General features: G+C 42.7%; 1 protein-coding gene and 1 long non-coding RNA gene across 5 annotated transcripts; both read right to left on the bottom strand.

The window, feature by feature from the left end:
* Positions 1-4,522: 4,522 nt before the first annotated feature.
* LOC136401277 (uncharacterized) lies at positions 4,523-6,907 on the bottom strand. Its single transcript, XR_010750490.1, has 3 exons — positions 6,772-6,907; positions 5,674-5,873; positions 4,523-4,572 (listed from the first exon to the last, which is right to left on the bottom strand). It is a non-coding gene; the product is annotated as an uncharacterized lncRNA (long non-coding RNA).
* A 6,704-nt stretch (positions 6,908-13,611) lies between these two features.
* Positions 13,612-15,560, bottom strand: LOC136401273 (DNA-directed RNA polymerases I, II, and III subunit RPABC4). Of its 4 annotated transcripts, none has more exons than XM_066379229.1 (4): positions 15,483-15,560; positions 14,779-14,848; positions 14,349-14,441; positions 13,612-13,750 (listed from the first exon to the last, which is right to left on the bottom strand). In XM_066379229.1, exons 2-4 carry the CDS (start codon positions 14,837-14,839, stop codon positions 13,728-13,730), a joined length of 177 nt encoding a protein of 58 aa, XP_066235326.1. In that variant the 5' UTR covers positions 14,840-14,848; positions 15,483-15,560; the 3' UTR covers positions 13,612-13,727. The 4 variants fall into 4 exon arrangements, with proteins under 4 accessions (XP_066235326.1, XP_066235325.1, XP_066235327.1 ...); XM_066379228.1 differs by having other exon boundaries at positions 15,479-15,558; XM_066379230.1 differs by having other exon boundaries at positions 15,406-15,544.
* Positions 15,561-21,664: the final 6,104 nt, after the last annotated feature.

Raw genomic sequence — 21,664 nt, 5'->3', positions numbered from 1 at the left:
CCTTCTCACAGCCATGGTTCGATTGGTTTGAGTACAGTGGCGTGGGCACTGAGGATGGCTCTGTGGAGCCACCACCTCTGACACTAAAATATCTCCATTGCGAGCATGACCCCAGATGAGCAGAGCATCCGAGTCAGGGAACATATGGGAGTCTGTCTCTCTGTCTCCCATCCTCTCACTTGGAAAAGAAGAAACAAATGTAAATAATTAATAATTACAGTATCCAGTGAAGAGTACTGAAAATGGGTATTCTTACACATGGCTGTTGGAAGAGTACAAGGCTACAACTTTTATGAAAACACAGAAATGTGTTTCAAAAGCCTTCAAAGTATTCAAATCTTTGATCAAGCTATTTGAATTATAATAATTTATTCCAAGAAAATAACAAGGTGGTACAAAAAAATTACAACTTTATATATATATATAATTGCACTATATTTATAGACGCTGATTGAAGTGGTTTTTTCACAGGATGAAATATTGTTGGGTTATTTATTGATTTATATTGGGTCATTTATAATACACACATGTGTCAGCACATGTGTGTGCACAAACAGATTCACAATATTCTCCTGGGTGTGAGAAGCAACCAATACTACCTAAGTAATTATCATTAAATACCTCTTGACTCACAAAAAAGAAACCTAGAATTTTGGATAAGTTAAGTAGACATATATACCATGACAACATCACAAAAACTGCTGTTACTGTTTATTTACTTTTATGTCACTATTGATCATATAAGTTTGTAAATATAATATATAGGTTTGCTCGCTTATAGTTTGCATTGGGTGTGGGGGACAGGCTGTAAGCAGGCGGGCTGTTATAGCCTAAGGCTTAGTTTTAAGACTCAGCCTTTCCCACCCTAAGTTACTTTGTATCAGAGACTTCCTTCTTTGTATATTGGATTAAAGGTTTTGAATTCTACACTATAAAATGGGGCAGACTGGGAGCTTGCACTCTCTAGGTTCCTGAGATTAGCATTAGAGGAGAGAGCAGAGAAAAGAGAGCAGATAAAGGTCACGTGGAGTAGTGGAGAAGCAGCCAAGATGGCAGAGTGCTGAAGGAGAAGCCAGTTTGTGCAGAATTTGTGCAGAGAGAAGATGGGGAACAGAGGTGAATAAGGCTGGTAAGGTACAAACCTTTGATTCTAGGAAACTCAGATAAGTCAGTGGCATTGGGAGCCCTGAATGGGAAGGGAAGTGTTTTCCCACTGTGTGTATTTCTTGCCCGCCAGGTGCAAGCTAGGATAAAGGTGATAGCCCACCAGTTCTTTTTTTTTTTTTTTTTTACAGAGACAGAGAGAGAGTCAGAGAGAGGGATAGACAGGGACAGACAGACAGGAACGGAGAGAGATGAGAAGCGTCAATCATCAGTTTTTCATTGCGCATTGCAACACCTTAGATGTTCATTGATTGCTTTCTCATATGTGCCTTGACCGCAGGCCTTCAGCAGACCGAGTGACCCCTTGCTGGAGCCAACTTGGGTTCAAGTTGGTGGGCTTTTATGCTCAAACCAGATGAGACCGCGCTGAAGCTGGTAACCTCGGGGTTTCGAACCTGGGTCCTCTGCATCCCAGTCCGACACTCTATCCACTGCGCCACCGCCTGGTCAGGCAGCCCACCAGTTCTTGGCTCCATTCTTTCATTACTGTCTGTCCGAATCAAATGTGAACCTGCATGGGCCAGGCGGCTGTGATGGTGGCCGTGGCTATTGGCTTTACAATCACCATCAATTTTTTCCTTTAAAGCAGGGGGTCTCAAACTCGCGGCCCGCGGGCCACATGCGGCCCGCCGAACAATTTTGTGCGGCCCGCAGACTAATCCACGAAGTTCAAGAAAAGTGTTGCATAACAGTTGCCTTTTGTAGACCTAGTGCGGCCCGCCGAACGGCTGTGATCTTACTCTGCGGCCCACATGCTGAGTTGAGTTTGAGACCCCTGCTTTAAAGGGTGGCATATTCTCATCAGCTTTTGTACTCAAACAGCTTTTTAGGATATCTTTTAATGTTGACTTCAATGACCTATTTCTACTTTAGCTGTTTAATTTCCAAAGCTTTTGTGGTAGTTCAGCACAAAAATAACCCCCTCTCTGTAACTCTCCTTAACATCACCCTCTTCCTGATTCCCTGTAGCCCACACCCATCAATGAACAGCTCCCAGATCTGTGCTTTAATGGCACTCTGTGCATACCTTTCTCATAGTGTTATAAAGCACCGAACCCCAGATTCTGAAAGCCACCATACCTCACTCCATTGGGTTTATGTAGAGACACCCAGTTCAGATGAATTTTGAAGAGTTTTATTAAAGGAGGAGATTTATTAAATATGCCGGCTGCATATGGCTGACACAGGGCAGCAAACCCAAATTGTGCAGTCCCCAATATATCTCAGGGGCCAGTTTATATACCCTTGATCACACACGGGTTGGGGAGAGTATGACAGTATGGCACAAACTGACATTTGTTTAGGGGACACACAGAAACATTAAGACTTTCAAGGTAACACAATCAAAGATGTTTACAAATCTTTTAGGGCAGTGGTCCCCAACTCTTTTTGGGCCACGGACCAGTTTAATGTCAGAAAATATTTTCACAGACCAGCCTTTAGGGTGGGACAGATAAATGTATCACGTGACTGAGACAAGTGTCAAGAGTGAGTCTTAGACGGATGTAACAGATGGAATATGGTCATTTTTTAAAAATAAAACATCGTTCAGACTTAAATGTAAATAAAACGGAAATAATGTAAGTTATTTATTCTTTCTCTGCGGACTGGTACCAAATGGCCCACGGACGGGTACTGGTCCGCGGTTTGGGGACCACTGTTTTAGCGTTCATCTTCCGTCACCAGCCTAGAGGTATTTTACTCTCAAGATTCCAGGAAGGGGGAGAAACAACAATCAATGCAAGGTGGTATGTAAATTCTGATTCCCATTGAAAGAGAAGAAGTTTTTCCGTTAACCTTTGTTTTAGATTTAAAGCTAAATGTTAGCGCATTGTTCTTGCAAGCCAGAAACTTCTACATTCCATTTCTGGAAGAATTGCTACTTTGGAGAACATTCATCAACTGGTGAATGGTTAAATAAACTGTGAGATATCCATACAATTTAATACTGTTCAGCAATTAAAAGGAGTAAACTATGGACACATGCAACAACATAAATGAATCTCAAAACTATTATGCTAAGTGAAAGAAGCCAGAAACAAATGATCATATTTATATAAGTCTAGAAAATGCAAATCAGTAGCAGTAAAAAGCAATTCAGTGATTGCCAGGGGCCAGGCAATCACTCCCCTATTCCAAAGGAAGGATGAGGCAGGAAAGCCTAACCTTTCCTCCTAGAATATCAATATTAATTTTTCAGCTTTTTGGTACCTTACAACAATAGCACAGAGCTGTTTCTCTTTCTGCTTTTCTAGATTGTGAACTCTTACTTTATTCATCTTTATATCTTCAGGAATAACATAAGTAGTGCTTTATACCTCTTAAAAAACACTTGCTGCCTGACCAGGCAGTGGCGCAGTGGATAGAGCGTCAGACTGGGATGCGGAGGACCCAGGTTCAAGACCCTGAGGTTGCCAGCTTGAGCGCGGGCTCATCTGGTTTGAGCAAAGCTCACCAGCTTGGACCCAGGGTTGCTGGCTAGAGCAAGGGGTGACTCGGTCTGCTGAAGGCCCGCGGTCAAGGCACATATGAGAAAGCAATCAATGAACAACTAAGGTGTCACAATGCGCAACGAAAAACTAATGATTGATGCTTCTCATCTCTCTGTTCCTGTCTGTCTGTCCCTGTCTATCCCTCTCTGACTCTCTCTGCCTCTGTTAAAAGGAAAAAAAAAACACTTGCTAAATTAAATTGGGAATAAGGAGGCTTTGCACTTTCATTCTAATGATACCACTACTAATGATGATGGTGATAGTAACAGTAACAAATATATAGTTTTTAATATGTGCTGGACACCACTGTAATTCATCTAGTACCTCATTTCAACCTTCAGCTATGGCATCAGGTTGGTTTTATTTTAAGCAAAGAACAGTACTAACAGTCAACATTTATGGAGCTGAATTTTTATACATTAGGAATTATCTCACTATATTTTCCCATGTATAAGACACATCTTAATTTGGGGACCCGAAATTTGAAAACAAATATATTACATAAAGTTATTAAACTCAAGTTTTATTCAACATAAAATTCATACAACTCTGGCCCTGGCCGGTTGGCTCAGTGGTAGAGCGTCGACCTGGCGTGCAGAAGTCCCGGGTTCGATTCCTGGCCAGGGCACACAGGAGAAGCGCCCATCTGCTTCTCCACCCCTCCCCCTCTCCTTCCTCTCTGTCTCTCTCTTCCCCTTCCTCAGCCGAGGCTCCACTGGAGCAAAGATGGCCCGGGTGCTGGGGATGGCTCCTCTGCCCCAGGTGCTAGAGTGGCTCTGGTCGCAACAGAGTGACGCCCCGGAGGGGCAGAGCATCGCCCCCTAGTGGGTAGAGCGTCGCCCCCTGGTGGGCGTGCTGGGTGGATCCCGGTCCGGCGCATGCGGGAGTCTGTCTGACTATCCCTCCCCGTTTCCGGCTTCAGAAAAATACAGAAGAAAAAAAAAGAAAGAAAAAAAAATTCATACAACTCCTCGTCACTGTCAAAACTCTCATCCATTAGCTTGTCCTCATCTGTGTCTGATAATGAATCACTGTCTTTAACAACGAGGGCGAAAAAGTGGAGAATGCAAGTAAAAAAAGCTACAACCACTGTATAAGACGCACCCAGATTTTAGACCCCAGGTTTTTTTAAAAAAACAGTGCATCTTATACATGGGGGAATATGGTAATCTCCAAAACCACTCTAATGAAGGATATTAATAATGGCTTCCATTTTACAGATGAGGGAGCTGATGTTTCAAGTATGTGAAATGCTCAAGGTCATAGAGCTATAAGCAGTGAAATGAGGATTTGAATCTCAGTAGGCAGCTAATACCTACATACTCAATCATCATACCCATGCTTTTCAAATTGCAAGTGGCAACCCATGAAACCAGTTTGGCGAGCTTCAACCAGCATTTTTTCACATTGAAATAGAATATACCATTAAAGTTAATATTGCTCTGCAGAACTTTTATTTAGTGTCTATAAAAACAGATACTATAAAGATGTGTACATATAAATGCACATGTTGTAAAGAAAAATATATTTCTTAATGAGAGTCACCGCCAAAGATTTTTAGTGCACATTTTTAAAAATGTGCACTAAAACATACTCAGTGATAAATTTTAAAATAAGTAGCAACAATGGGTCTAATTTATTTTAAGAATTTCCTTCAGCATGAGTCCTCTGAAAGTCTGGTCATGTATCGGACCTCCGCAGAAAAAAGGGATGCTCTATCAGCTTCACCTCCATATACCTGCTGGCTTTGACTTGGGTATAGAACACAGATAACACTTCTTCAGCATTTGGATGACACACAGCCAAGATATGAGGTTGTGGCTCTCACATCATACCGACAGGATCCAGTATGGTGAATATCTCTCATTACATGGACAACTTTAAAAGTAAGTTACAGGAAAGCAACATAAAGAACCTTTAGCCTGACCAGGCAGTGGGGCAGTGAATAGGAAGTCAGCCTGGAAACTGACCACCCAGATTCGAAACCTTGAGGTTGCTGGCTTAAGTGCAGGCTCACCAGCTTGAGTGTAGGGTCGCTGGCTTGAGCGTGGGATCACAGACACAAACTTATGGTTGCTGGCTTGAGCAAAGGGGTCACTGGCCCAGCTGGAGCCCCTGGTCAAGGTACATATGAGAAAGCAATCAATGAAGAACTAAGGTGCCGCAACTATGAGTTGATGCTTCTCAATCTCTCTCCTTCCTTTTCTGTCTATCTCTCTAAAACAAAACAAAACAAAAACATTTAAGTTATTGATGCTGCCCAGAATAGAATCAGTTGCCTTAGGAGAATTTTCCAAAGAGCTGAAGGATCTTTGATGGGAGAGATTTAAGCATCTAATGTAGTGGTAGTCAACCTGGTCCCTACCACCCACTAGTGGGCGTTCCAGCTTTCATGGTGGGCGGTAGCAGAGCAACCAAAGTATAAATAAAAAGATAGATTTAACAATGAGGGCGAGAAAGTGGGCAATGCAAGTAAGTTGTTTTATAAAGATTTATGCTGCCATACAGCAAATATCTGACATAAAGTACTTGGTAAGTAATTATTATTATATGCTTTAACTTGCTGTAACTCTGCTTTATAAATTTTATAAAGTAAAGTTACTTCCCTACTTTATAAATCACCATTACTGTGGAACTGGTGGGCGATTAGAAAATTTTACTACTAACAGAGATACAAAAGTGGGTGGTAGGTATAAAAAGGTTGACTACCCCTGATCTAGTGGGATGAAAATAGATTACCTCAAATTAAAGGTATCTTGAAACCCCTGAGATTTTATGATTTGAATAAAATATAGTGAAAAACATTTGAAATGATACCCATCTCTTACCTAGTCGGACAAATTTCATTCTGGACACTTTTACATTTCTCTGAGAATTATTTTTGAAAACTACCATTTTTTGGTGGGATACACATTCTCAAGACCACTAAACATTAATTCTCAAGTTCTAAAATACAAGTTATACAATACTTGATTTGCTCTCATTACAACTCTCCCACATGTTTTCATTTGTCTCTGAATAGGAAAACCTTTGGTCCCAGTTACATTTAATTTCCTCCTCATCGTCCTGATCCATATCCATTTCCTATATTTCTTACTGGGTTTATCAATAATACCTCCAGTGGGCCCTGGCGGGTTGGCTCAGCGGTAGAGCGTCGGCCTGGCGTGCGGGGGACCCGGGTTCGATTCCCGGCCAGGGCACATAGGAGAAGCGCCCATTTGCTTCCCTCCTGCAGCCAAGGCTCCATTGGAGCAAAGATGGCCCAGGTGCTGGGGATGGCTCCTTGGCCTCTGCCCCAGGCGCTAGAGTGGCTCTGGTCGCGGCAGAGCGACGCCCCGGAGGGGCAGAGCATCGCCCCCTGGTGGGCGTGCCGGGTGGATCCCGGTCGGGCGCATGCGGGAGTCTGTCTGACTGTCTCTCCCCGTTTCCAGCTTCAGAAAAAAAGGAAAAGTAATAATAATAATACCTCCAGTGGAAAATGCGATGAACTAGTAACAGGAAAATCGTTACCCCGCCCATCTTCCTCCTAAGCTTTCCGGCATCCACAGGGCCAAGCGCCCCCTGCCTCGGCCGAAAGGAAACGCAGTCCTTGGTCGTAGCAACGGTTTCTATGTACAACCGAGCCCGAAAGGAAACTTCACCCTCCGGCCGTAGCAACGGTTTCTATGTACTACGGAGCCCGAAAGGGTGGAGGGTCTAGCATCGATGCCGACGCTCTACACTGCCAACCCACAACGGTCAAGGGATACATTAGGACCCTAGTAAATTGCTCCCCATCCCCTGGCTTTGGTCACCAGAACTTGTCGCCCCTGGAGGGTCTCGGGAACCTCAGAGTTGCGACCCCACCCCAACATCTATGGAAACAAAGTTCGCCGATTTCTTTCCCCAACCAGGAAAGACGTTCACACCACACCGCGCTCCCTCGCTCGAGTCCCACAGTGCATTTGCTCCTCATCCGCCTTTCACCCCGGCTCGGAGAAAGGAACTGCTCTGGCAGACAGAGCTCACTCCAGCGGGAAGGTACTCACCTGGTTCTCAGACCCGGCCACCGCCAAGCTGACCAGCTGCGCGGCAGGTGCAGAGGGGGGCGTGTTGCACGGAGGGCGAGGGGCTGATCGCCGGGGGCGGAGATTAGGCTCTCTGCGGGATGATTGGCTAGTCCCGGACCTGCTATTCTGAATACTGGCCATATAGGCTCCAGCTTCACCAGGAACAGGGACCGTTAGGGGAGAAATAATGATGATGGGACTGTGAGGGTTCTCGTTTCTCTCCTTTTCATTTTGTTTCAGATGAAGTTACTCTTCTGGATTATTGTACTACCTGCAAGGTAAACTGACATCTACTCATACTAAATTACAGAGACAAAAGGTCAGGATTATCTACACTACAACCTCGATTTACTTCGTCCCCTTTATTCAGAAGAGTACATGAAGATTCCCTCTTCCTTTTCATATATTCAACATTTTCTGAGTGCTGGTTATGAGTCATACACGTACTGGGCGCTTCTTCACAAAAGTTAAGAAATACTACAGTTCAGATAAATAAAACAACATTTGTGGGGAAATTATTTTTCAGTTTTATAATTTCCGACTAGTTGGAATATGAAGCGCCTAATACGAATGATGACACATAATATTCCAGTAAATGTATTTCTCTTCCCCCTTTGCACATACATTATAAACCGACAAGGAAAAAATGCTAATGTTAAAATATGACTAATTATACTTATCTATTCCCATTACCAGCATTGGAAATTGAATTTGCTTGTCTGTATACCCAATTTCAAACTTTAGAGTAATTCTTAGGTTGTTTACTAAATTCTTTCTCTTGGAGAATGTGCCCCAGAGCATATAAAGGCACTATACACCTCATTCTAGTCAGCAAACTTCATTAAAAACTATGTCCTAAGTCTAAAACACTCAGCCTACTGTAACTTCATATTTTACTTACAGCATAGAAAGAGAGCCTTTGAATATTTGGGAAAAGAACTGTAATTCCATATGCCTGGTAATTTTATTTTCACTCATTTTTTTCTGGTTCTAATTATGTCCATATATATAATTAAGATATTATACATATTGATTTTACAGAGAGAGGGGACAGAGAAGGTGGAACAAGAAGTGTCAACTCATAGTTGCTTCACTTTAGTTGCTCATTGATTGCTTCTTGAATGTGCTTTGACCAGGCAAGCCTAGGGTTTCAAAACTGTGACCTCAGTGTTCTAGGTCAATGCTCTATCCACTGCACCACCAGTCAGGCTGTACAGAAATATTTATGCCAACTGAAAAAGGATAAAAAGCAACTTGAAGGTAAAAGACTATGGAGGCAAATGAGAATTACCACAATGGTCTTCAGTTTGCATTCAAGAAACATGGAGCTATATATATCTATATATATCTATAAATATATATATTATATATAATCTTCATGTTTGTTGACATATATATACAATTAAAAATATATATAGATATATAGTCAAAGAAAAACTAAACTTAGAAATTAAAATTATACCAGAGATGAAAACCTAATAAATGGACTTGAAAGTAGTGATGAAGAAAGCTTTACAGAAGAGAATGAAAGAAAAACAAAAAACAAAAGATGAGTCTGACCAGTCATGGAACAGTGGCTAGAGCATCAATCTGGGACACGGAGGTCCCAGGTTCAAAACCACGGAGGTCAATGGTTTGAGCACAGGCTCACCAGCTTGAACGCGGGGTCACCAGATTGAAGACTAAGGTCACTGGCTTGAGCAAGAGGTCACTGGCTCAGCTAGAGCCCCCATCGTCTGTCAATGCACATATGAGAAGCCATCAATGAACAGCTAAAGTGCTGCAACTACAAGTTAATGCTTCTCATCTCTCATTTCCCACCTTGCGCTCTCGCTAAAGAGAAAAAGAGCCTGACCAGGTGGTAGCGCAGTGGATAGAGCGTCGGACTGGGAAGTGGAGGACACAGGTTCGAGAACTCGAGGTCACCAGCTTGAGCACAGGCTCATCTGGTTTGAGCAAGGCTTGCTAGCTTGAGCCCAAGGTCGCTGGCTCAAGGAAGGGGTCAGTCTGCTGTAGCCCCCCGGTCAAGGCACATATGAGAGCAGTCAATGAACAACAAAGATGCTGCAACAAAGAATTGATGCTTCTCATCTCTCTCCCTTCCTGTGTCTCTGTCCCTATCTGTCTCTCTGACTGTCTCTGTCACACACACACACACACACACACACACACACACACACACAAAGACAATAAAAAAGATGAGAAAGATTAATTAAGTCTAATGCTAATTTTTTTAAAAAGATCTAGAGAAAAGAGAAGATTGAGGGTAGGAAGTTATTAAATAATACAAAAAAATTTACCCAATAACCAAAGAGCTTTTGTTTCCAGATTGAAAGTACCCAAGTGACCAAAGCAGTGGAAAAGCAGCATACAAAGGCACACACTGTAAAATTTCAGTACACTGGCAAAAACTGTTTCCAGAAAGTGGGTCACATACAGAGGATTAAGAGTAAGACTAGTTTTGGACTTCTCAACAATACGGCAAGCTAGAAGACAATAAACAATCCTTCAAACTTCTGATGCTGGTGAAGAACACCAGAAAAGGTCATGTCAGGCAGAGAGAAAAGCATGGGAAAAGGACATGTAAGAAGGAAAGAAGCCTGACCTGTGGTGGCGCAGTGGATAAAGCATCGACCTGGAATGCTGAGGTTGCTGGTTCAAAATCCTGGGCTTGCCTGGTCAAGGCACATATGGGAGTTGATGCTTCCTGCTCCTCCCTCTCTTCTCTCTCTCTCTAAAAATGAATACAAATCTAAAAAAAAAAACTCCTTTAAAAAAAGAAAAGAAAAAAGGCCCCTTACTTGCCTAAAGAACTGCAAATTTCTCCTTAGAACCAAAAGTTGAGGGGCAGGTTGAAGTGGTGACAGGGGTAGGAGTCAGATTATCAAGGACCAAATCCATTAGTCCCAATCATTTTTATTTTAACAAAATTGGGAGCCACTGAGGACTTTCAGCAGGACAGTACCATGAAATCTGAATTTTTGTAACAGCAATCTGAAGACTACAGCAGACAGGAAAACTAGTAGCTGGAGATTAATCCTAAGGTCAGTAACAATCATGTGTGTAATATGATAATATTTACAGTAATGGTAGAAATAAACACAGGTTAATATTGGAGTGAGCTTTCATGAATTATTTTATCTTGCAACATACCCTTGAAATAGGTACCATTACTTCATGCCTATTGTACAAACAAGGAAAGTGAATGCTGGTAAAATAACACTGCTGCTTGACCAGGCGACCAGGTGGTGTCGCAGTGAACAGTGTCAGACTGGGACAGAGGATCCAGGTTGGAAACACCAATATTGCTGGCTTAATCACGGGCTCATTCAGCTTGAGTGCAAGGTCACTGGCTTGAGCATCGGATAACAGACATGACTCCATGATCGCTGGCTTGAGCCCAAAGATCACTGGCTTAAAGCCCAAGGTCACTAGTTTGAGCCCAATGTCGCTGGCTTGAGCAAGGGGTCACTCGCTCTGCTGTAGTAGCCCCCTGGTCAATGCACATGAGAAAACAATCAACAATTTGGATGCTGCAACAAATAATTTATGCTTCTCATCTTTCTCCCTTCCTGTCTTCCCTATCTGTCCCTCTGTCTCTAAAAAAAAAAAAAAGTTACACTGCCAGCTAACAAGGGACATATTCTTCCTTAAGACTGGTTATTTCTGGTCCTGGCTGGTTGGCTCAGTGGTAGAGCATTGTCCTGGTATGTGGATGTCTGGGCTTGATTCTAGGTCAGGGCACAGAGGAGAAGCAACCAACTGCTTCACCACCCCTTCTCCTCCCTTTTTCTCTCGCTTCTCCTGCAGCCATGGCTCAACTGATTCAAGGCTGTTAGTCCTGGGCGCTGAGGATGGCTCCCTAGAGACTCCTGCTCATATGCTTAAAAAAACAGCTCAGTTGCGAGCATGGCCCCATGTGGGCGGAGCATCAGAGGCCGGTAGCCAGGTGGATCAGGGAAGGGGAACATGCCGGAGTCTGTCTATCTCTCCTCCTCTAACTTAGAAAAAAGAAGAAAAGAAGACTGGTTGCTTCTTATTTCATCAAGTATGTGTGAATTTTTTCATACCTTCAATCTTCAAAGATAGCTTAGAGTTTGAAAGCACTATACTGATCATCATTAATTCTTCCTTTGATAATGAATCTGAAGTTGAAAAAAATAACATTTACTGGCCTATCACTGAGTAGCAGGCTGGATGTGAACCAATTTCCATGCTTTTCTCATGGATATGAAAGTTCGGTCGTGGTAAGCAGCTTAATAGGAAAAAGTTATGTGTGAACTTCAAGCAGATTTTTATATTTACAGAGCACTATTCAAAACAATCTTTTAAAAGCAATTTTATATCTATTTCACCATATTTTTTTCTTAAAACAACCCAGATAAGCAAGAGATAAAATTACTTCCATTTCATAGATGGAGACACGGAGTTCTCCATGGCTATAAGTTCCAGTAGTAATACTTTGTCTTTACCAGCTGTCTAGTTAACGAAATAACAATATTCAATTAAATTACTGATACCCAAGGGAAATGTGGTGGAATTAGAGCAGTTAATAGCACCATTATGTTTAAGGGACTGTCATAAAGAGATACCTTATTTGTTGGAATGCTCTTGTCTAAAAGTGACAAGGTCAAGAAAGAATACGGCAGAATAACAAAATTATGAAAGCGATGACTAAAGGAAAACCTGAACTAAGGAAGCACTCTTTAAAAATCTGAGCATGGCCTGACCAGGCTATGGCACAGTGGATAGAGCATTGGACTGGGACGCAGAGGACCCGGGTTAGAGACCCTGAGGTCGCCAGTTTGAGCGCTGGCTCATCGGGTTTGAGCAAGGCTCACCAGCTTGAGTACAAAGGTCACTGGCTCGAGCAAGGGGTCACTTGGTCTAATGTAGCCCCCAGTCAAGGCACATATGAGAAATCAATCAATGGACAACTAAGGAACCACAACGAAGAATTGATGTTTCTCATCTCTCTCCCTTCCTGTCTCTCTGTCCCTATCTATCCTTCTCTCTGACTCTATGTCTGCCAAATAAATAAATAAATAAATAAACAAACAAATAAATAAATAAATAAATATCTGAGCATGGTGGTACTTTGTATAGCATATAACAAATATATAGAACTTAGTATTTGAGAATGGTAGTAAATACCGGTGTTCTTTAAAAATAGCATAATTTTTTGAATGTCAGAGTCACACACAGCTACTAATAACAATATAAATATTTCAGATCTTTAACATTAATGTCAAGGGAGGCCAACATGACATTACATAATGACGAAATCCTGGAACTGATGATGTGGTATCGGATTATCAAGATCTCTTAAGATCAAGATAAATGTTTTAAAGAGTAATTCAGTGTAAACCAATAACTATTCTTTTTAAACCTTGAGAGCAGATCTTTTTACTTTAATGAATGATTACACCTGGAACTGCACCTGCCTTAATAGTCTTCATCTTCTTTTCATGGGGGTGATTTTCCCTTACCGAAAGCAACCATTAGTTTCTTTTCCTTCATCCAAGACTTAAAAGAGTCAAGCATTATATAACACATACAGAAAGGCCTACTTCAAGTTAACAAATGAAAACTGTAATTCCAAATGATGCTATGCACACTGACAGTAAGTGCACTGATATACTCCATATAAAATGATGCCAGAAACTTCACAAACAGTTGATAATAGAAGACAATGGATTCCAAGGAACTTAATCAGACCTTTAGAGAGTCCTAGAAATCTTTATTTTTAACGGGGGCCCCAACGATTCTAGGCTTTGATTAAATGTGTGGTTTGGGGAAGCATTTTTGAGCCTCATTGTGTCGGATGACAAATACTATAAAATTAAATAACAAATCATGTAATCAAACAAGTTTATCTATGTAAACTATTAAAAGACACCTAAATGTATCTTAAAATGAAATCATGTGTATAGTTTTATTCATAAGATAAGTACACTAATCAAAAGCTATACACATTAACAGCAAATCCAAATGCGAACGATATTCCTCTGTTGTCCATGTTTCATCGAGCATCAAACACCACCACTGTATTAAAGTTCGTTAAGGACAAAAAAAGTATTCAAAAATTATATAAAAGACTTAATATTCGAAGTCACTTTCTCTTTACAATAAGCTAGTTTGTTATTTAATCTAAAATGCTCAAAAGTATAAAATATATCATTAAGAATGAAAACTGGAAATAAACATTTTTAAAAACACATTTCAATTTTTATTACACTGAAGCAATGTTAAAAGTGATAACATTGATTTTAAATATATTGTGAATTACTATATAACAATTTTCTCACTGTCTTTTGACTAAATGGTAAGCCTACATTTGTCCATTAGGTAGCATGCATACATAGCCTATTTGTGTTTGTCTTTCTATAATTTAGTAAATGAGTACTTAGTTATATGCACATTCCCTAACAAATAGACTAATGAGAACAAAAATCAAATAGTTCACAGATTATATAGTATGTGACTACACACTGGCATACTGGTCCATGAAAAAGCTGATTGTGTCTTTTTTGTTGTTGTTATGAGTAACCCAAAAGTTACTACCATTTTTACCAGAAATTACTCTTTATTAACCCATTAACTTCCCCCTACCTTATATTAGAAAGCACGGTTTAAAGGATACATCTTTTAGTCCTTTTCTTGTACATTATTCTGTGTCCACATTCTCTGCATCTGATTGGACCCCTGGATTTTATTTCATTTTCTCTGTGACAGTCTACAAAAGAAAACACATTAATTCAGTATCTAAAAGGAAAACATTAAAGACTAGCAAATTATCTTTTAACCACATTTTCTACCCAAAACCACTAAAATAAAATATACTCAATCTCAAGGGTATGTGTGTTATTACCAAAATGCTAAGGAGGGGAAGAAAACAGAGTTTGGCATACACTTTTTCTAGTAGAGAAAATGAAATGTTGAGAGGATTTTTATGGTTACTAAAGTGTTCTGATTTATGACTTTAATGATCAGTGACTCATTTAAGCCAAACAGAAAATATTTTTTAAAAACTTGAGTAAAACACTCTTACTTTATGCAAGTGCTACTCTTACCTCCACAGATATATATCATTGGCTGCTCCTTTGGGGGTCGGACGTCCTCCTGGGTGTCCATTGTTAGTCCCTAAAATGAAATATTAAAATACTGAATATCTGAAAGGAGCTCCTCACAGATCAAACCAGACCTAATTTTTCTCAGAGAAAGCTAAAAAGCTCTTAGTCCGTTTTTTTCAAACACTACGCATAGGTCTAAAGGACGAAACAAACAGAAAACACCGTATCGCAAACTAACCCCCAAACTGGACAAAATTAAATATACCTCACAAATGTTATTTTCGTCTCTATGTTATTTATTATATTCTTTACATCACTCCTAGGAAGTATTACTCTCATCTTATAGATGAAGAAGCCCAGGCTTAGAGCAGTTAACGCGCAGGATTACCAGGAGGCAGGGGAATTTAGAACTTGAGTTCTTATTTAGCAGAAGCACAAGTTCTATTTTCCAATATTCCGTAGGGGACAGTCAAAAATTATTTCTCTCAAGGAGAACACGCACCCGAAGACGAGGGAATACTGAAATCACTCCCTAAAGCTAAACAGCTAAGCTGAAAGAAGCCAGGCAAATGGCTAACATCATCCGCTCTATCCACCGTCTCTCCCAAGTCTAAGTGCACACTGGACCTTTAAGCTCCGAGTGTCTCTCCAGTTCTGGCCCAAATACCAACACCCAAATCCCAACCAGTCAGCCTCCTACCCACGAAACACAGAGAAACTCCTCGCTGGTACTTCCAAACGGATTCTGGCTCGACGTTTTGTCACAGCCAACTTCCGGCGCTAGCGTGTGACGCACACAGTAACCGCCCCCGTTGTTCCTGGCGCTTCCGGGAGTGGCAGAGGGAGCCGGACTGAGCTCACGGGGATAGTAGGGATTTTCGCGCATTGGGCTGTCAGAGAAATTCCTGTTTAGCCCTTGTCTGTTGTCATTTATCAGGAAAGCAAAGCGTTTGAACAGTTAGTTCCTCAAGTTTTATGAGTTGGTTTTTCTGACTAATGACGTCGGTAGGAAGTAACGCTCCGCGGAGGGCAGAAGTTGGACTGAAACCGACATGCTAGTGTCAGTGGAATTCTAGGCTAACCGTTACTCAGGGGACACAGAAGAGTCGTCTGTACCGCTGACATTCACGTAGAAAAACACTTTTTTCATATTGCTTTTTAAATCATGTGATATCTGAGCAGAGGAAGTGTAGCAGCCCTCCCACCACCACCATCTGTTGCATGATTCTGTTTTTCTTTTCCAGAGTCCTGTCATCCCTCTCACACAGTCCTTTTCTCGTTTTACAGCAAAGACTGGCCTGAGGTACCAGTTTCTCCCACTTAAGCCAAGAGATTTGGGCAGCAATAACTCTCCACTGACACCCCCCCCCCCCCCAGTTCCATGTATTCCTCCCAGAACAAAAAAACCACATGCCCAGTAGAGGTGTGTTTTTTCAAAGTTCAAATTTTCACTGATGGTATCAGTTGGGTCACAACATTTATATTTGTTGGCTTCTTTCACAAAGGGTATTTTATTTAGAAGGAGGGAGAAGAAAATGAAGTTATTAATATTTATTTTAAAACGTAACCCGTTTTGAACAACTTAATTCATTGGGGAAGCAGGTTTCTTCTATTGGGAAAACAGCTGTGTTAGGCTTGCTCGCTCACACTTTGCATGATTTATGCGTGAGCACATGGCAGGGCCACGTGTGCATAGCCTATGTAAGAAGACGGGTAGTTTGACTCAGGGTGGATTGTAGATTGCCTGCCCACCATTGTGAGGGGTCATTTTTGCTGTTTGTTCACCTGTGCCATGAGAAGTGGATTTCTCCTGCCTGTTTGCTTGTCCGCCGTTTCAAGACTCTTATTAAACAGGAATGGCACAATGTTTCTGGCTCCACAGTTCCTCTACTATCTGCCCAGTAATAATGTGGACATCTTGACCTTGTCACTGCCATTACGTCTGGAGTAGTAGGCAGGATTCTGATCAGATTTGTATAGAGCCACCGACACCCTTGAAGGGTGGGTTACAGTAGTTACTGTTCCCTGTGGCTCTCCTTTTGGGGGCTGTGGGCTGGGTTTTTCTTATAGCGCTGCAAACAGAAACCAAAAGCTCTGTGTGAGAGGTCAAAAGCTCTAGGATGAGCTGCAGACTGAGCAACAATAACTGCTTAAACTGCCACAGTTGCTGGGGAAGGAGATTGGCCGCTTTCGAGAGCTCCAGTGTGAAATGCAGGCTGAACACCAACGGTGCGTGGAAGTGGAACAATTGATGGGGAAGGAATACAGTTCCAAGCACTGCAGTTTGCCATAGAAGCTGATGAGTGGGACCGGCAGTTGCTAGATGTAATGCTGGTGGTTGAGGTCAGACAGGTTCACCGTGAATTCGGGCAAACAGTAAAGGAACTGTGGAGTGTAAATGTGTAGCTACATTACGCATTTATTGGAGACTTGCAGAGACAGGCGAGTGAATACACAAAGGAAAGCTGCTTTTCACAGTGCAAGGCAAGATATCAGGAAAATCATGCCTCACAGCGGCAGCTGAGGAAATCAGGGAATTGCACCTTACAGTGGCGAGAACTATCTAGGAGAATTACCACCAAGAGAAAGGACCCGTATCTTCTCAGACACACACGTGGCTTTCTTCCGGTAAACCAGAAGAGAAGCCTAACACCACTGTTTTCCCCACATTATACTCCTTTAGTTTTGCTCACCTCACAATCTATGCCACCGTTATCATCCATGATGGTCCTTTTGCAAGGAGTGAGGTACAATGCAGAAACAGAAACAGTACAGACTACAGCAACAGAATTACAAAAACACAAGCTATATGACAATAAAGATAGTGCTCCAGCCTGTTGCTAAGGATGCCCCCCCATTCTTGCAGGGGGTCCCCTGTGTTTTGTTCCACCTCCTGGATTTCCTCCATGAGAATGTGCAAGGCCTGGCTTTCAATGTCCAGTAAACTATGGGTTAAAATTGACAGTTTTCAGTGATACCAAGAGAGAAAAATCTTACCCTCTGGTAGAATAAAGACCAGAGTTTTGTGCATGGAGAGCACAGAACTGGGTACCAGAGGCCACCTTGGGCAAGCATTCTAAACCTTATTGACTTGTACACCAGGACCGGCTGGTTCTATGTGTTACAAGATGGAAGAACTCATTATAGGCCATAAGGAAATTACAAAGGTATCCTTCAGAATGCTGTCTCCCTGAAGTCTCAAGGGATAAATACACTTCTGTCTTGGGTGGGCAGGTGCTGGGTGTCTAGGGAGTCAACTGGAGGCCCACCTCTAGCCCCTTACCCCATGGTACCAACAAGGCTACCTATTGTAGGTGGGGGGCGAGTACAGTCCAGGGTCATGTCTATTGAAGTCACTGGCCTTGAAGGAGAGCTGTTGATGTTGGCAGGAGCTCATTGCCCTGCCATAGAAAGTCTGGCCAGAGTAAAGTATCCTTGGTGCATATCAGAGCGCAGTTGTTGGTCGCCCAGAGCGCAAAAACCAGCAGTCAGGAGTGCCTCAGGGGCAGGAACAACCCCCTCCACAGGGGGATCACTCTGTGGTCCAGCTCTACACCCAGAGAGAGCTGTTGGTTTTGGGGTACTCTGTGGTCCAGCTCTACACCCAGAGAGAGCTGTTGGTTTTGGGGTACTCTGTGGTCCAGCTCTACACCCAGAGAGAGCTGTTGGTTTTGGGGTACTCTGTGGTCCAGCTCTACACACAAACAGAGCTGATGGTTGGGGGGGCACAATTCATTTAGAAACCAGCCGAGCCCCTGGCAGCCTGGTTAGTACAGTTGTGCAACATAGGGCTGGATGGCAACATACTCTCCAGAACAGATATGGAGAAATTGCCACCATTGCCACGCACTCCTCCTTGAAGCAGTGTCTTCAGAACTGCCATGACAACCCAGGAAACCATAACCTATTAGAATAGAATGGGTGATGGCTGCCATTCATATGTTCTGGCAGAATGCTGGAGACTTGCTGGGAGCAGTGAGTCAGGGGCAGTCATATACTGAGCTGCCCCAGGCCCTTCAGGAACTAGGTATTAAGAATGCTGCTTTCAACCTGAGGTCCTTGGGCCAGATGAGAAAGTGTTTACAGCAGGGATGAGGGACCTTATTTGCTGTAGCACCCCATCAGCCCTTTTGGGTCAGTAGTGGCTATCTTGAGCCACTATATGGGGCTCAATATAGTCCATCAATGCAATTGCATAGATGGTAGCAGATCTGAGGGAGCTGGAAACAGCACAGAATCATAAGGCTGTGTGTGCTGCTGCCTATGCTGCTCCTGCCCCAACAAATAAGAGAAATGAGCCTGTGGGGGCTACCCGAACACAGATGTGGGTACATTTGAGTGCAGCTAGGGCAGATAGAGAGAAATTAGATGTCAAGTTTAATAAAGTCCTGTTAGAGATTTGGGGCAGTGGCTTAGATTGTGAGGCAAGCAAACTTAAAGGGGAAGAATGTGGGGAAAACAGCTGTTTTAGGTTTCCTTGCTAGTTTACTGGCAGCAAGAATTTTGCAAGGTTATTGCATGTACACGTGGCAGAAAGCCACGTGTGTGACTCTCTGAAAAGCTGTGGATTCTTTCCCTTGGTGGTGATTCTCCCAGATCTCTCTCTTGCCACTGTAAGGTGCAGTTCCCTGATTCCCTCAGCTGCCGCCCTGAAGTGTGGTTTTCCTGATACCTTGTCCTGCACTGCAAAAAGCAGTTTTCCTTTGTGTATTTTCTCACCTGTCTCTGCAAGCCTCCAATAAATGAACAATAGACTGAAGCTTTCTGACTCCACAATTCCTTTACTGTCTTCCCGAATTCAATGTAAACCTGTCTGGCCTCAACCACCAGCATTACCTCTAGCGACTGCTGGTGCCACTGGTTGGCTTCTATGGCAGACTGCAGTCCTTGGATCTGTACTCCCTTTTCCATCGATTATTCCACTTCCACACACCATTGGTGTTCAGCCTGCATTTTACACTAGAGCTCTCAAAAGCGGCCAGTCTCCTTCTCCAGCAACTGTGGCAGCTCAAGCCATTATTGGTGCTCAGTCTGCAGCTCATCCTGGATCCTTTGACCTTGTGCAGCCTCTTACACAGAGCTTTTGGTTTCTGTTGGCAGGGCTGTAAGAAACAACCAGTCCACAGCCCCCACAAGGAGAGCCACAGAGAACAGCAACTACTATAGCCCATCCTTCAGTGGTGTCAATGGATCTATACCAATCTGATTGGAATCCTGCCTACTATACCAGATACAAGGGCAATGGCAAGGCCAGGAGGTCTACATTATTATTGGGCAGACAGCAGAGGAACTGTGGAGCCAGAAACATTGTGCCATTCCTGTTTAATAGAGTCTTGCAACGGTGGGCGAGCAAACAGACAGGAGAAATCCACTTCTCATGGCAACAGGTGAACAAACAGCAAAAATGACCACTCACAATGCCGGGCAGGCAATCTGAAATCCACACTGAGTCAAACTACCCATAGCCTTACATAGGCCATACACATGTGGCCCTGCCATGTGCTCACGCACGAATCATGCAAAGTGTGAGTGAACAAGCCTAGTAGGGCTGTTTTCCCGACAAGAAGGAAGAAACCTGCTTCCTCAATGAATTTATTCAAAACTGGTTATGTTTTAAAATAAATGTTAATAACTTCATTTCCTTCTCCCTCCTCCTAAGTAAAATACCCATTATGAAAGAAGCAAACAAATATAAATGTTGTGACCCAACTGATACTGTCACTGAAAACTTGAACTTTTAAAAAACACACCTCTACTAGGCAGGTGGTTTTTGTTGTTCAGGGAGTAGTAGTACACGGGACTGAGGAAGGGTCAGTGGAGAGTTATTGCTGCCCAAATCTCTTGGCTTAAGTGGGAGAAACTGGTATTGACTGAGGACGCACCAACAGAATTCTAGACTCAGAGTAAAACAAAGAAAAGTTTATTACACTCACGAGCAGGCCCAAGGCAAGGAAATGGCCAAGAGCCCCGAGCCACTTCAGCAGGCAAGTTTTATACCTATTTTCAGGGAGAGGAGTTGTAACAGTTCTCAGGGTAATTGATGGGCAAACATCTGCTTAATTTCAAGGAGGGGAGTTGTAACAGTTCTCAGGGTGATTGATGTGACATAATCTATTCCCGGTCCTTGAGGTAAGGAAGGTGTTAGACTCCCAGGATGGCTAGGAATAGATGAGTCCTTGAGATAGGAAAGTCGTAAAACTCCCAGGATAATTAGTGCAACCCAATCCTGGAGGATAGATAGGGACTTTTCCAGCTGGGGGCTTTCAACTGTATGACTGGTTACTAAGGCACATCTGACTAAAATTTAATTTGGGGGAGCCAAGTGCTAAACGCAAAATTCACTTCTGTATGAACCGCTTGCTTGCTACGCTATAAAAACCCCTAAATTGTAGGTGCTCGGTGTGACTGGTGACCGTCACCTGAGCTCACTTTTCCATAAAACTTTGTTTAAACTCTCTAAACGTCTCCAGTGTCTATTTTACCCGGCGAATGCAACAATTGATTGCCTCAGGTGCTTGCGGCCTTGCCTTTCCGATAAGCCCCTAATCAAACACCGGATGCCTGCGGCTTCTTCAAGGAGCCTGGGCAAACATCTAGGGGCCGGGTGGGCCAGTTATTGTTTTACAAGCCAAGATGAGCTAAGAAAAATCAGACGAAAAAGATCAGACGGAATCCACTGTTACACTGGTACAGTTGCCCTCAGGCCAGTCTTTGCTGTAAAACAAGAAAAGGACTGTGTGAGAGGGATGACAGGACTCTGGAAAAGAAAAACAGAATCATGCAACAGATGGTGATGGTGGGAGGGACGCTACACTTCCTCTGCTCAGATATCACATGATTTGAAAAGCAATATGAAAAAAGTGTTTTTCTACGTGAAAGTCAGCGG

The sequence above is a fragment of the Saccopteryx leptura genome, chromosome 3, assembly GCF_036850995.1.
Source record: "Saccopteryx leptura isolate mSacLep1 chromosome 3, mSacLep1_pri_phased_curated, whole genome shotgun sequence".
In the NCBI taxonomy this organism is placed as follows: domain Eukaryota; kingdom Metazoa; phylum Chordata; class Mammalia; order Chiroptera; family Emballonuridae; genus Saccopteryx; species Saccopteryx leptura.
The sequence above is the reverse complement of the archived record's forward strand: the minus strand, read 5'-3'. Positions and strand labels throughout refer to the sequence as shown.